At 39.2% G+C, this 16,883-nt stretch overlaps 1 protein-coding gene across 3 annotated transcripts in view; it reads left to right on the top strand.

Annotated features, from left to right (window-relative positions):
- The window catches only part of LOC126458469 (monocyte to macrophage differentiation factor 2), a 149,047-nt gene that overhangs the window by 66,382 nt on the left and 65,782 nt on the right, over positions 1-16,883 (top strand). For all 3 annotated transcript variants that reach the window (XM_050095545.1, XM_050095544.1, XM_050095543.1), the window contains exon 3: positions 952-1,039. In XM_050095545.1, the coding sequence (XP_049951502.1) occupies positions 952-1,039 (88 nt within the window). The remainder of the gene's footprint in view (positions 1-951; positions 1,040-16,883) is intronic.

The following is a 16,883-nucleotide window of genomic DNA, read 5'->3' as shown; positions in this document are numbered from 1 at the left end:
AAAGAGACATTGTTATTACAGCATATAGTCCACTTGCAAACCCCTCCATGAAAATGGCAGAGGGTGGGGTGTGACTTGTTCAGAAGCCAAAGATCAAGGAGCTTGATGACAAATATGGGAAGTCAATTGCTCAAGTCCTTTTGAGATACTTGATTCAAATTGGCACAGTTCCAATACCAAAATCTGTTCACAAGGAAAGAATTAAGGAGAACTTCAATGTTTTTGATTTTGAACTGAATGCTGAAGACCTATCTTACATTGACACTTTCAATAAGAACTACAGGGTGTGTGCATTTAATGAGACCAAAGCTGCCATACAGTACCCATTCTGTGACGAGTTTGGAAGTTCCAGACATTTCAAAACTTGATGGACAAGCTAACCACATTCAGTCTCTCGCCCTCCTCACTTGACACAGCCCTCCCCCCCCCCCCCCCCCCCACACACACACATGTTGTTAAACATTCTGAAATTGTCTTGTGATGTAGAAGAAATTGTCAACCAGATGTTATTTAAGTTTATGTGTAAAGTTAATGGCTTAATCATTGAACCAATTTAAATACAGTATATCTATATACTCATTAACTCAGTTGACTTCCTCCTTTTTCATTAATTTTATTGCCTATGCCTTTCGTTTAATCCTTCTAATATTGCTTCTCCTTGGTCACTTTTTCTGGTTCTTGGAATCTCTAAAATAGTATATCAATATGTGGTTCTTTCATCTACGTCTTTTCCTTTCCTTATGTCAGTTTGTTCCAAGTTATTCTTGATGTTTTACAAATCATCTCTCATTAATCCATTAAACCACTTTTTTTCTGAAATTTACTTTGGTCTCTGCAAGGTAAAAATATATGACACCAACTGGAACAATTTAATGTTGCCAAAATTATGTTCAATGCAAAATTAAGTTCACTGCTACATTTCTTAAAGTATTCTTTATTCAATTGTTGCAGTGTACACTGGATGAATGAGAAGCCTACCCGCCATAAACCATACAGGCCAGCACCCATAGAGCACATTGCAAATGTGGTAACACATGGTGTAAGTGTTAGCTGTCATTTATAAGGTATTTGTTAACCAAGGCCTCCACAAATAGTGGACCTTAACAATTGCATGTAACACGGACTAAGCATACTGTTTTAGGGAGAAACAGTGATAATCTTATCTGGCCCCAGCAGCTAGATACAGTGGTCTTCTCTCTCTCTCTCTCTCTCTCTCTCTCTCTCTCTCTCTCTCTCTCTGTGTGTGTGTGTGTGTGTGTGTGTGTGTGTGTGTGTGTGTGTGTGGGCGCGCGCGCGCGTGTGCTATTTCAGGAGAAGGCCTTCTGGTCGAAAGTGTACATGTTTAGTAATATTTTTTTATGTGCCTGTCTGTGATTCAACATCTCCACTATGTGGTGAGAACAATATATCCTTTTCATAAAATTATCAAAATATTATATTATTCAGCCTCTAGTTGGATGATGGGTTGCTGCGAAGTCAAAAACAGTTGTCACACAATTTGTGTGACATGGAGCTGAAAAATATGCTAAAACATTGAGTTGTGCATATCTTTTGATGGATAACAATATTATGAAGCAATTTAACTTACACTTTTTGTATTTTGTGTGCTGGTTTTGAAAATATCTGACTCCAAATAAAAGTCTCACTCTCTAAAAGTTAAACAAAATTTTTAATCTAAAATATACAAAAAAAAAAAATCCAGAAAGTGTACTTCTTTGCTTTTAACATAAAGGGGCTTTTTAATTGTAGAAGAAAAACTTTTAATTGCTGGTATTGTATACTTAAAGAGATTACCATGAAAGTTATACGAAATGAAGCTGTAGGTGGACAAGTCACAACATGCTTCAGTGCATTTGTGAACTACCATACCAGTAATGTAACCATCAGTTGTAATAATTTTAACAAGAGATGTTTCAGTGGGATAAATAATGGTACTGACCAGTTTTGTGATACCTTTCTTTCATGCACACCAGACAGTGAATAATTGTTTTGAGGTAATTTTTTCAGGAGCCCACATTACTTTATTGTACTGTATTTAGATGATGCAACTTAATCATCCACCAGGGGTTGGGAGTTCCTGTTGACATTTTTTTCTGTGTTTGCAAATTAAATTTGGATATCTTATTTCAGAGGATAATTGCAAACTTGAGGTCACTTTCTGCTAAGGTTGACCTTCATTGCTCATTGAATAATGTATTAGTATTGTTACGAGAGAAAAAATCTTGATTTAGTTTTGTGATACTGAAGTGATATTGCAAATTAATTTTGACTGAATACTAAAAGCTTTTCCATGTGTTCATGCACAATCTCTGACATATTTCTGCATTTAACATTAGTTGCCATTCACTACACAAATTGGAAGTTTTTCCTTATTTCTTTGAGGTTGCTGCACTGTTACCAATAGACAACGGTGTTATCAACCAATAATCAGTGTGTGTTCTGCTTGCTCTGTATGATGTGTGTAAAATTTGAAGAACATTAGTAGCCCTTTTATGCCTCTTTGGATTGCAAGAGAGGTTCTCAGTAAATGTAGGAAAGAGTCTGCTACCACAGTATACTTACTGTAAAACTTAATAAATACTATCACTGTCTGATGTTTTGTTCGTTTTCACTTGTTTCAATTCCATTCCAAAATCAGAGGTCTTCTTGTTTTCAGTGTAACTCACTTGTGAATTTGTGCAACAGTGTTAGGATAGGATGATTTTCCTGTTTGAAGGAATTTTTAAAAGTTTAAGACTTTGTTATCTTTCATAGTCCTCTGTTTTGGAACCAGGCTGATATAATGGCCAGATGGAAATTTTTGACTTGAAAAGTAATTGCACAGAGACCAGAATTTTCTATAATTAAATTAAAGTTATTTTCATAGCTTGTGATTGTAAAAATTCACAAAATGTTTTACATTCTACTCTTCTTGCAGAGACAGAAGACACATTAATTTTTGTTGTCAGTTCATTTGCTTCAAGTATTGAATAAAGATTGTTATGATTTCTGTTTTCTGAGTATTTTCAGCCATAATTATGAAACCTTTTATCATCTTCTAGTATGCACAGTTAACAGGTGTTCTGTTTTCGGACGACAAGAGACATTGTGTTATTGGGTTGCAAGGCACACGCCTCTCAATTCAGTTAATTTGCACGTTGTTTGTAGCCGATCCTCTTCTCTGTGTAATCAGCTATGTCGATTTTCCCAAAAGCTTCTTCTCTGAAGACTATAGCTGGTTAAAGGAATTTATTAAAATACTTCTCTATCTTGAAATAATTTTGGTACTCATAAAATACTTTTCAGTTCAATCACTATATCTTTTCGACTTTCAGACAATTACTTCTGCAAGCTAACTTATTCCTTTAACATTAGACTCATTTACACATATTCAAATAGCATACATGTGTCTTGCTTCATTCATAGCAATTCAAAACTCTCTAGTCTCAAATGAGTCCAATACCTGAATGAACATAGAAATCTATATTCAATTGTTCATTAGTCTTTTTACAATCAACAGAGACACTAAAGAGCACAGAATACTACATAAGTTTCCTTGTTATTCTCGACCTTTACACGGAGACTCTGTGGACCGTACAGCAGGTACTTGTCTGCTGCTGTTCGGCTGCCGGGTCCATCTTTTTCTGGTAACTGTTTTTGTTTTTAACCTGCACATACAAATAGGTGATGCATAGTAGGGTGTATTCATTTCTCCCACTCACCTCTAAAATATCGGGTGTTCAAAATGGCGGAAAGCCGAGTGGTTCTAGAATTTACCCCGAAATTCTCGAAGCACTACAGTGTGTAGATCATACATTTAAACTGTGTCCATTCGTTTCAAATTTGATCTTCATGCTCTTGTTTTATCTTACAGATGGGTTAGGAGGAACATTTTATCCATTGTGCTGTACATATAACTCCCGTTCGTCCTTTTTTGTTGGGAGTATTATGAAAATGGTCATTGATTCCTGTTTTTGTTTTTTTATTGATAAAGTCTGCATTGTGTGTTGTCTGTTAACATATAAGTTGTTGAAGACAGATGTCACAGGAAGCATTCAGCATTATTTTGAAAGATGTTTTGCCTTTTCTATGGTAATGTAATCCATAGTTCTTCTAGTTGCTGCTTGCATGGTCAGTCATCCTCCCCTTCCTACTATTATTTTATTGTTAGGGCCTTTAAAGCTGCCAGGACAAGTTTTTAACGGAGTCAATTATGGCTTAGTCAAGATGATACTAGTCACATATGCTTTTCCACATGGTCCTGTCATAGTGTCAGTTATATGGTCATACTTTGTTTCTTTCAGAATTATTGTTCCAATTATTTGAGACCTCTTTGCATATGTTTGGTCCTGTTTATATGCATTAGCCTAAACTATGACTGAACATATTTAATCCTGTGTCTGTGTAGGGTACTTCCAGCAAAACATAATGGAAATTTGTGATGTAAAAATACATAAAATAAGGGAGAGGCAATCACTTACCTATAGCAGACCAATGGACAGAGCACTGAAACACATAACAGAAAAAAGTTTTCTGTGACATGTTTCTGTGTGTCACACATCAATCCGCTTTAGGTGACTCATTGTCTTTCTTATTTTATGTACATCTAAAAACAAAGTTCAACAGTGACAATAACAAACGTAATTGTTGGGTTCAAATTAATGATATGAATATAATAGAGGGAAACATTCCACATGGGAAAAATATATCTAAAAAATATATATATATTTTTCCCACGTGGAATGTTTCCCTCTATTATATTTATTTTATGTACAGGTATACTTCCAAGAAAGTACAAATATTTGCCTGTATGCTCCAGCACATTTTGGCAGTAGACTAAATACTTTTCAGCAGCAGAACCAAAGGAACTTGTTACTTGGCATCACTTTTTGAACTGTTTGTGATGTACATAATGTAAGAATGTTTATGCACTGATGTCTGCAATATGTTATTTCTTGAATAAATTTCTATGAACTCCTTGAAAACATCACTGTACTGGATTATACTTTTATCACAGCATTTTTATGGTGTGCTTCACCACATTGTTTCTCAATACTTTCTACTTCATGTTTCCTAAAGCTTTTTGCTTCTCTAAGTGTTTCATCTCCTCAGGACATTTGTTTTCAAATGATGCACAACTTGAGTCCTGCAAAGAGAACTTTGCTGTAATATAATTATTTTCTCAGTTTTTGTCAAGTGGCAGCCATAATTTTATGCTGAGCTCTAAGAAGGTCTTCTTTTTTTTTTATGTCAGTGCTGAGGGACACATTTGAAATAAAGTTATTTACAATTTTTCATTATATCTCATTTTGTGTGCTGTTGTGGTAGAGTTCAGTGAACTAGTTTTGAAATAGTAGTGCTCTTCATATTGTGGCATTGATTATTAGTATTGCCTTCAGCTTCTAAAAGACAGAAGGGTTAGTTTTTGTTTTCTTGTTTTACTTGTGTAGATTTACGCCACTAGCAGTGCCACAGTCAGGTAATTTGAATTTCAACATCCAACATTGAATAGAAGTATTTTAGACTTTGTAGCTACAAACAGACCTGGTCTGAATGACAGACACAGTATAGAGACAGGGATTAATGAAGATGATGTCATCAAAGCAACTTTGATTACTAAAGTTAATAAATTAATCAGGAAGGCGAGGGGGGTCTTTCTGCTAGAAAGAGCCGATAGACAGTTGCTAGAATCCCACTTGGACGCTGAATTGACATCATTTAGTTCCAGCACAATGGTCACAGAGGAATTATGGGCAAAGTTTAAACAGATTGTAAATCATAATCTGGAGAAGTACGTACCAAGAGAGTTTATTAAGGATGGAAAAGTCCCACTGTGGGTTAACAACAAAATTCGAAAAATGCTGAGGAAGCCAAAGCTGTGTCAGTCTTGGTTCAAAAGAGAACATGCAAATAACAACAGGAAAAAGTTAATAGAAATGTGTGCATCTGTAAAGAGAACGATGCACAAAGCTTACAACAACTACCACCATCATATCTTAGCCAAAGATCTTGCTGAGACCCCAAGGAAATTCTGGTCCTATGTAAAATCACTAAGAGGGTCTATATCTTGTATCCAGTCATTCATTGATCTGTCTGGTGTGGCAGTGGAATGTAGCAGAAGTAAAGCCAACATTTTGAATTTCACGCTTAAGAAATCACTCACACCATTGTTTGACCATTGCACAGTCTCCTGTTATGAGGACATAGAAATAAGCATCACTGATGTAGAGAAACAACTGAAAGAATTGAAAACAAATAAGTCACAAGGTCTGGATGGAATCCTGGTTCAGTTTTACTAAGAGTACTCTACAGCATTGGCCCCTTACTTAGCTAATATTTATCGCATCTCTCCTAGTGCAAAATCCCAAGTGACTGGAAAAAGTACAAGTGACTCCGGTGTAGAAGAAGGGTAAAAGAATTGACTCACAAAATTGCAGACCAATATCTTTAATATCACTTTGTTGCAGAATCCTTGAACATATTCTCATTTCTAATACAATACTGTAAATTTTCTACAGCCAGAAAAGCTTGAGTCCACAAATCAGCACAATTTTAGAAAGCATCTCTTGTGCAAAACCCACCTTGCCCTTTTCTCAGTTGAGATCCTGCAAACCATGGATGAAGGGCAACAGGCAGATTTTATATACCTAGATTTCCGGAAAGCATTTGACACAGTGCCACACTTTTGAGAGTTAACGAAGGTACAGGCATACAGAATAGGTTCCTAGGCATGTGAGTGGATCGAAGACTTTTCAAGTGACACAACCAGTATATTGTCCTCGATGAGGAATATTCGTCAAAGACAAGGGTATCATCAGGAATGCCTCAGGAAATTGTGATAGGACTTGTTATTTTGTATATATGTAAATGATTTGGCAGATTGGATAAGTAGTAGTCCTTGGCTGTTTGCTGATGATACTGTGGTGTACGGGAAGATGTCATCTGTAAGTGACTATAGGTGGGTACAAGATGACTTGGACAAAATTTCTAGTTGGTGTGATGGATGGTAATGGGCTCTAAATGTAGAAAAATGTACATTAATGCAGATGAGTAAGATAAACAGAACCATAATGTTAGAATATAGTGTTAGTCGTGTGCTGCTTGACTTGGTCATGTCGATTAAATATCTGGGCATAATCCTGCAAAGCAATATGAAATGGAATGAGCATATAAGGACTGTAGTAGGGAAGGCAAATGGTTGATTTCGATATGTTGGGAGAATTTTAGGAAAGCGTGGCTCACCTGTAAAGGAGAGTGCATATAGTACACTAGTGTGACCCATTGTTACTACTGTTCAAGTATTTGGGATCCACACCAGATCAGATTAAAGGAATATGGTGAAGCAGTTTGGAGGCAGGCTGCTAGATGTGTTACCAATAGTGTCAAGTAACAAGCTAGTATTGTCGAAATGCTTCAGAAGCTTAAATGGGAATCATTGGAGTGAAGGTGATGTTTTTTCAAGGAACACTATTGAGAAAATTTAGAGAACTGGCCTTTGAGGCTGACTGCAGAATGATTCTACTGCTGCCAACATACATTCTGCGTAAGGCCATGAAGGTAAGATTAGAGAGATCAGGGCTTGTACGAAGGCATATAGACAGTTATTTTTTCCCTCCACCCTGCACTATTTGTGGAGAATGTATGTAGAAGTAAATGTACATGCCAAAACAATGAATATCAACGTTGAGATAAAGGCAATAAAAATAATAGTAATCATAACAGTAAAGGGCATTTGGAATAATGTATGAGGGACATTCAGTAATTAATGCAATAATTTTTTTTTTCTGAACGTAGGTTAGTTTTATTCAGGATTCCAACACATCATATTATTCTCCACTCTTTTGGCTACAAAACTCTATTTTTCAACATAACCTCCATTCAATGTAATGGCCTTATGCCACCTTAATGGGAGTGCTTGTATGCCTGCATGGCATTACTCTGCTGGTCGATGTTTGAGCCCACATCTCGTTGCATCAATAACCTTCCCATCACCTACATACTTCATCCTACAGAGTGCATCATTCATTGGTCTAAACAGACGGAACTCAGTAGGAGGGAGATCCAGGCTGTAGGGTGGATGAGCAAGAAGAGTCCATTGAAATTTTGTGAGCTCCTCTCAGTTGCGTAGGCTTATGTGAGGCCTTGGGTAGTCATGGAGGAGGAGAAGTTCATTTGCATTTGTGTGGCAACAGAACACATTGGAGGCATTTCTTCAGTTTCCAGAGGGTGGCACAATACCCTTTAGAGTTGATTGTCGCACAATGAGGGAGCTCATCAAACAGAAAAACCCCTCCAGATTCCCAGTAGACTTCCCATGATTTTATCAGGTGAGGATGCAGCTTTGTGCATCTTCTTCAGAGTAGAGGTGGTGTGGTGCAACTTCATCAGTTGCCCTTTTGTTTCTGATTTGATGTTAAGAACCCATGTTTCATCATCTTTGATGATCTTCATCTACATCCATACTCTGCAAGCCACCTGATGGTGTGTGGCGGAGGGTACCCTGAGTACCTTTATCGGTTCTCCCTTCTATTCCAGTCTCGTCTTGTTCGTGGAAGAAAGATTGTTGGTATGCCTCTGTGTGGGCTCTAATCTCTCTGATTTTATCCTCATGGTATACGTAGGAGGGAGCAATATACTGCTTGACTTCTCAGTGAAGATATGTTTTCAAAACTTCAACAAAAGCTCATACCGAGCTACTGACCATCTCTCCTGCAGAGTCTTCCACTGGAGTTTATCTATCATCTCCGTAATGCTTTCGCGATTACTAAATGATCTTGCAACGAAGCGCGCTGCTCTCCGTTGCATCTTCTCTATCTCATCTATCAACCCTATCTGGTACGGATCCCGCACTGGTGAGCAATATTCAAGCTGTGGGCGAACAAGTGTACTGTAATGTACTTCCTTTGTTTTCGGATTGCATTTCCTTACGATTCTTCCAATGAATCTCAGTCTGGCATCTCCTTTACCAACGATCAACTTCATATGATCATTCCATTTTAAATCACTCCTAATGCCTACTCCCAGATAATTTATGGAATTAACTGCTTCCAGTTGCTGACCTGCTATATTGTAGCTAAATGATAAGGGATCTTTCTTTCTGTGTATTCACAGCACATTACACTTGTCTACATTGAGATTCTATTGCCATTCCCTGCACCATGTATCAATTCGCTGCAGATCCTCCTGCATTTCAGTACAATTTTCCATTGTTACAACCTCTTGATATACCACAGCATCATCTGCAAAAAGCGTCAGTGAACTTCTGATGTTATCCACAAGGTCGTGGATATTGTGAATAGCAACGGTCCTACGACACTCCCCTGCAGCACACCTGAAATCACTCTTACTTCAGAAGACTTCTCTCTATTGAGAATAACATGCTGCATTCTGTTATCTAGGAACTCTTCAATCCAATCACACAATTGGTCTGATAGTCCATATGCTCTTACTTTGTTCATTAAACGACTGTGGGGAACTGTATCGAACACCTTGCAGAAGTCGAGAAACACAGCATCTACCTGGGAACCTGTGTCTATGGCCCTCTGAGTCTCGTGGACGAATAGCACGAGCTGGGTTTCACACGATCGTCTTTTTCGAAGCCCATGCTTATTCCTACAGAGTAGATTTCTAGTCTCCAGAAAAGTCATTATACTCTAACATAATACGTGCTCCAAAATTCTACAACTGATCGACATTAGTTCTATAGGTCTGTAGTTCTGCACATCTTTTCTTGAAAACGGGGATGACCTGTGCCCTTTTCCAATCCTTTGGAATGCTACGCTCTTCTAGAGACCTACGGTACACCTCTGCAAGAAGGGGGGGCAAGTTCCTTCACGTACTCTGTGTGAAATTGAACTGGTATCCCATCAGGACCAGCGGCCTTTCCTCTTTTGAGTGATTTTAATTGTTTCTCTATACCTCTGTCATCTATTTCGATATCTACCATTTTGTCATCTGTGAGACAGTCTAGAGAAAGAACTACAGTGCAGTCTTCCTCTGTGAAACAGCTTTTGAAAAAGACATTTAGTATTTCGGTCTTTAGTCTGTTCATCCTCTGTTTCAATACCATTTTGGTCACAGAGTGTCTGGACATTTTGTTTTGATCCACCTACCGCTTTGACATAAGACCAAAATTTCTTAGGATTTTCTGCCAAGTCAGTACATAGAACTTTATTTTCGAATTCATTGAACGCCTCTCGCATAGTCCTCCTCACACTATATTTCGCTTCGCGTAATTTTTGTTTGTCTGCAAAGCTTTGGCCGTGTTCATGTTTGCTGTGAAGTACCCTTTGCTTCCGCAGCAGTTTTCTAACTCGGTTATTGTACCACGGTGGCTCTTTTCCATCTCTTATGATCTTGCATGGCACATACTCATCTAATACATATTGTACGATGGTTTTGAACTTTGTCCACTGATCCTCAACACTATCTGTACTTGAGACAAAACTTTTGTGTTGAACTGTCAAGTACTCTAAATCTGCTTTTTGTCACTTTTGCTAAACAGAAAAATCTTCCTACCTTTTTTAATATTTCTATTTATGGCTGAAATCATCAATGCAGTAACCGCTTTATGATCGCTGATTCCCTGTTCTGCGTTAACTGTTTCAAATAGTTCGGGTCTGTTTGTCACCAGAAGGTCTAATATGTTATCGCCACGAGTCGGTTCTCTGTTTAACTGCTCAAGGTAGTTTTCAGATAATGCACTTAAAAAAATTTCACTAGATTCTTTGTCCCTGCCACCCGTTATAAACGTTTGAGTCTCCCAGTCTATATCCGGCAAATTAAAATCTCCACCCAGAACTATAACATGGTGGGGAAATCTACTCGAAATATTTTCCAAATTTTCCTTCAGGTGCTCTGCCACAACATTGTTGAGCCAGGGGGCCTATAGAGACATCCACTACCATGTTTGAGCCTGCTTTAACCATGACCTTTACCCTTCCAAATTTTCCTTCAGGTGCTCTGCCACAACATTGCTGAGCCAGGGGGCCTATAGAGACATCCACTACCATGTTTGAGCCTGCTTTAACCGTGACCTTCACCCAAATTATTTCATATTTCGGATCTCCGTCAATTTCCTTCGATACTATTGCACTTTTTATCGCTTTGAACATGCCTCCCCCTCTCACTGTCCAGCCTGTCTCTGAGGTATACATTCCAATCAGAGTTTAGAATTTCATTACTGTTTACATCTGGTTTCAGCCAACTTTCTGTCCCTAGTACTATGTGGGCATTGTGAGCATTTGTTAATGAGAGCAGTTCTGGGACCTTTCTATAGATGCTCCTGCAGTTTGCTATTACCACATTAATATTGTTATTTCCTGATGCGTTTTGCCTACTACTGCCTTGTTGCATCTCAGGAGGCATCTTGTTCAGCCTAGGGAGGGAATTCTCTAACCTAAAAAACCCACATGTGCACTCCACACGCACTCCGCTACCCTTGTAGCCGCTTCCTGCGTGTAGTGCACACCTGACCTATTCAAGGGGACCCTACATTTCACCACCCGATAGCTGAGGTCGAGAAATTTACACCCCAGATCTTCGTAGAATCGTTGAGCCTCTGGTTTAAGCCTTCCACTCGGCTCCAAACCAGAGGACCGCGATTGGTTCTGGGAACGATACTACAAATAGTTAGCTCAAATTCCACCCCACGAGTGAGGCTTTCTGCCTTCACCAACTCCGCCAACCACCTGTATGAGCTGAGGATGACCTCTGAACCCAGACAGCAGGAGTCATTGGTGCCGACATGAGCAATAATTTGCAGTTGGGTGCACCCAGTGCTCTCTATCGCCACTGGCAGGGCCTCCTCCACATCTCGGATGAGACCCCCCGGCAAGCAGACAGAGTGAACACTGCCTTCTTCCCCGACCTTTCCGCTATTTCCCTAAGGGGCTCCATCACCCGCCTAACATTGGAGCTCCCAATCACTAATAAACCCCTCCCCCTGTGTGCCTGCACAGACCTTGCTGAAGGAGTGGCCACATGTCCACTTGTAACCTCCCTCTCACTTATCGACCTTAATGACAGTGAAAAATTAAACCGCGTGTACCTAATGGAAATTTGGGAAAAGCAATCGTCACCGAAGTTAATCTGTCGGTAAAGAGGGAGGAAAGGGTTACATCTAAATGAAAGGAAAAATGCAAATGAAACTGGTGGAAATTAATTTTGAAAAGGGGTAAAGTTAATAAAGAAAGTAAATGTGCGGCCGTTACGTTAACAAATAACTAGCGGTAATTAGATATTTGAGATTTGGGGGAAATCACGGTCGCCAGTCCTAAGGATAATTACTATAGTAACTGAAAAAGAAAGGTTATTACACATATAATTAGCACTAGAAGCGTGGCAACTGAAGGTTGACACGTGTAGTGTGAAAACTGAAAGTTTGTCAGAAGTAATAAATTTCGCTACACTCTGACTTAATTTAGCAAAAGAATTAATAAAACCGGAAAATCGAAAGTTAATTTAGTGACTGAAGTTAATAGTGAGCTTTCTTTCTGAAGCACATCGAAATCCAGTAAAATACGGTTAGTCTTGGACTACCTCAACAATCATTTCAAAAGCAACTTGACTCTACGCAATTTAGAAACAAGAGATTTAACTTTGAACTTGAATTAAATGATTCTGAACAATTAACAATAGTAAAATTTAGTACGTACCAAGCTGAGCTGCAGTCACAGGTAAGCTAAAATATGCTAACAAAACTCGCACTCTTAATTTGTGCTCGTGTAACCTAAATATTGTAGCCAGCTATGAATACTTTAACTGAACTTTGAAATTAAAGCAGTGAAATCTAATTATATTATTTTAATGCTGGCGTTTGAATTTCAATGACACTCGGGTTCATTTCGGAAAAGGAAGGGACCCTGCTTGGCAATGCAATTGGGACAATGAGCAACAAAGGTTCATGCTAAGTTGCTGTAATTTTGCGAGGCAAATGGAACAATTTGAAAAGCTGAGGTCTGCCACACAGTTCTGAAACTTAACGTGCTTTTAGTCTTCCTTGTTGGTTGATTGAAGGTTTGAAGCCGTCGATCGAGGAGGTGGCGACAGTCACTCATTGTCGGCCGTCGCTGTTGCAGAAGCTGGATGTTGGCGCGCCTTCTTCTCAACACGGTCACCAGACGAAACGGGCTCTTGATGTGCACCAGCTAATGCTTCCCATCCGCGACACCATGTCAGAAACTATCATTGCAAGTCGAGCGCAATTACATGCTGCCAAACCCCGAAAGCGCGGCAACTCGCGGGAGCGTCACACAACACACTTGCTCCACTGCACTACTCCAGCCAGACTCCCTCTCTGCCCGCGCTCCACGCGGCAGAGTTAACACTATACCAAATATCCTAAACACTTTCGTTCTCCACACGACCTATCGATGTATTCGTTCGATAGTATAGTTTTCCCTAGGCCAGACCCAGCGTATAAATACAAATAATATTCACAAAACAAACCAATTATACATCGACATAAATGCATATATATACAAATAGTAAAACAATTACAATATACAAAGACACAGAAATGTTATATATTCAGGTAACAACATAATGAAAAAATTTACAGTACAATAGATGGAAATAGGAGGATATGCATTTCCGGCGTTACACACTCACAGGCAGAGCGGACGATGCCACACGGCCAGCCTCCACATTGACCCTCCGCCTCTTGCACCGCGAACGCAGCTGAACCCGCCACTCCCTTTGGGAAGAGGGTGGCCCAACCGCGCCTGGTACCCGCGAAGATGTGTCGACAGCAGGGACCGTGGGTGAAGCATGTAACACCTGGGGTGTACCATGCGGCACAACAGACTCCCCACTGCCGCTACACTCCAAGGCAGCAACCTGAAAATGGCTGACCGCGGCCATCAACACGTTCAGCTGTTCACAAACAGTGGCCAGCTCCTCCTGCATCCATACACAGCAGTCACACATCCTATCCATCCTAAGAAATCAATTAACTGTAGAGAGTTAATCAACTTTTAACTAGACTGCTAATTCACTAAAGGCGGCTGATAGCTGACTAAACTGGGGTTACTAGACACTTCTTGTTGAAAACAATGAAAATAAGCACTACCTGTCTCTGGACTATATTGAGAACAAACATTAGCACAACAGCTGACTAAAGGGACTCTCTCTGACTGTATTCAAAACAAACACGAAATGTATGTAACACTATTACTAGCACTCGAAAATTAAAGCTTCCTAAAAGCAAAAACACACGGAAGAAGAAGTGACAAGTAAGAAAAATACAGTTAATTCTTAAATTAACGTAGCTCACTGCACAGCAGATGTGAAGCAGATGGCAGTTACAACGACACTGGCCCTATGGCTGAAGGGACTCCTCTGACTGTATTCAAACAAACACGAAATCTATGGAACACTATTACTAGAACTTGAAAATTAAAGCTCCCTAAAAGCAAAAACACACGGAAGAAGTGACAAGTAAGAAAAATACAGTTAATACTTAAATTAACGTAGCTCGCTGCACAGCAGATGTGAAGCATACGACAAACAACAGAGACATCCAGTTGCGCAAAGAGGTGTTTCATTATGATCCATCAAGCACCTCGAATGAGATTATTCATGCATTCCAGCATTGCAAGAGTCACAGCTGTGTGCAGCCAGCGTTACACGAACATGTTGCAATCATGACAGATGCCAAAAAACTCACCAGGTTTTTGTTCACTGCCAGGTCTGTGTAGACATTCTGCAAGTGGATATCTGTGATGCTCTGGTTTTCTGCCAAGATTAACTCAGTGACAGCTGTCTGTTTGAAACGTACCTCTATTACCGATGACATTTTCAAGGCTACAAATAGCACTGCCACCTATCAGAGTTTCATGAAACTATAGGGGCTGAATTGGGAATATTCCACAGGGTCTCACAACAAATTCCACATTTTTAACTCATACTGGTCAAGTAAAAAAAATGTTACATTGTTTATTGAATCCCTCCTTATAGATTAGCTTAGCGCACATCTGAAGCCATTTAGTATTATCAGAAGTGGTAAGGGAAAAGGAAGAGGAGAAGATTGAAATGACAGTGACAGTGACTCTTAGGAAAGAACAGGATGTAAGCAGAGAATATTTTGCAAAATCTTAAAAATCAACTATGGTACTTTGAGAAATTGATTGCATCTCTTTTATTGTTACCAAATTTACAAATGTTAGAATATGAGATTCATTATCATACTACCCTCCCATTTGGAGGTGGGGACAGGAGTGATGGGTCAGTGTTTGGTAAGCGCACATTTGTTGATCTGGAATTACCAAGACGTACCAATTTTTTGTATCTGTACTAAAAGTAAGTGAGACATGTTGGACGCCGATTCCAATTTTATTGTTTCAAAATAAACAAAAGAAACTGCAAAGCAAAGATTGAGTAAATAAAACTGTAATCGGAGGACTTAATCCACAAAAACCTTTAATCTGTATCAAAGTTGTTTTAAATATCTGGTTCAGGCAGTGTCACACACACTTAGTTTTATCACTCAACGAACTGCAAAATATTCACGATTTTCCCACTTGGTCATCTGTTTCTCACACATTGCAAGCAGATTCTTAAGTTTTGCAGCTGCTAATTGAAGGTTTTTCATGTATGTCTTGGAATAATACGTATTTGACGAAGGTGATCCCTTTCTTTATATCTAAAAACAAAGATGATGTGACTTACCAAATGAAAGCGCTGGCATGTTGATAGACACACAAACAGACACACAAAATTCAAGCTTTCACAACCAACGGTTGCTTCATCAGGAAAGAGGGAAGGAGAGGGAAAGACGAAAGGATCTGGGTTTTAAGGGAGAGGGTAAAAAAGGACAGGTATACACTCGCGCACACACACATATCCCAGATATATATATGTGTGTGTGTGTGTGTGTGTGTGTGTGTGTGTGTGTGTGTGTGTGTGTGTGTGTGTGTACCTGTCCTTTTTTCCCCCTAAGGTAAGTCTTTCTGCTCCCGGGATTGGAATGACTCCTTACCCTCTCCCTTAAAACCCACATCCTTTCGTCTTTCCCTCTCCTTCCCTCTTTCCTGATGACGCAACCGTTGGTTGCGAAAGCTTGAATTTTGTGTGTTTGTTTGTGTGTCTATCAACATGCCAGTGCTTTTGTTTGGTAAGTCACACCATCTTTGTTTTTAGATATATTTTTCCCACGTGGAATGTTTCCCTCTATTATATTCATATCATTAATTTGATCCCTTTCTTTATAAGATGAGAATGTCATTCTGGTCGTATTGTGGTACAGCATAGTGCGTATGATGATAGGATAAGGATTTCTCCTGCAACTTTGAATGATTTGTGCCCATCCTTCAGAGTGGTACATTGCCACATACTTACTTTTCTTCTCTGTCTTGGAATGAATAGTCACATTCAATTTCTGTTTAAAAAAGTTGTAATCAATTAACTGTAAATTTTAGTGATTTCTGCACAGAAACTCAGGAACATTACTGCTTGAACATTACCCCCTGAGCTTGAAAACTGGGGACTGATGATGTAAACCACAACTATCCAGTAAAGACAACTCATCACGCCAGTTGAGCTTCCCTGGATTTGTCATTAAAAACTGCAGTATTTCACATCTCATTGAGACTATCTTGTCTGATGAAAAGTTCAGGGAATAATTGCTGTTAATTCTCTAAAGCCCTTTTATATGCCTTCATTCACAGTGACTTATGGAAGACACTTCTGCCTCAGTATTATCCAGTGTTCCTCTGAACTTTTTGTCAGCCAATTTGTTTACACCAGAGAAACTTTCTTCCTCAGGGGATAGCCCTGGTGATGACAAGGAAGTCACCTCACTCGTAGCTCCTTCCAGTCAAGGCTTCATTATTCTTCTTACTGCTGCACTCTGGCATCATAATGCTTAATCACATATGCCATTTTTTCAGGAAGCTTATTAAAAA

This window comes from Schistocerca serialis, chromosome 2 (assembly GCF_023864345.2).
Source record: "Schistocerca serialis cubense isolate TAMUIC-IGC-003099 chromosome 2, iqSchSeri2.2, whole genome shotgun sequence".
Taxonomy (NCBI): Eukaryota; Metazoa; Arthropoda; class Insecta; order Orthoptera; family Acrididae; genus Schistocerca; species Schistocerca serialis.
The sequence above is the reverse complement of the archived record's forward strand: the minus strand, read 5'-3'. Positions and strand labels throughout refer to the sequence as shown.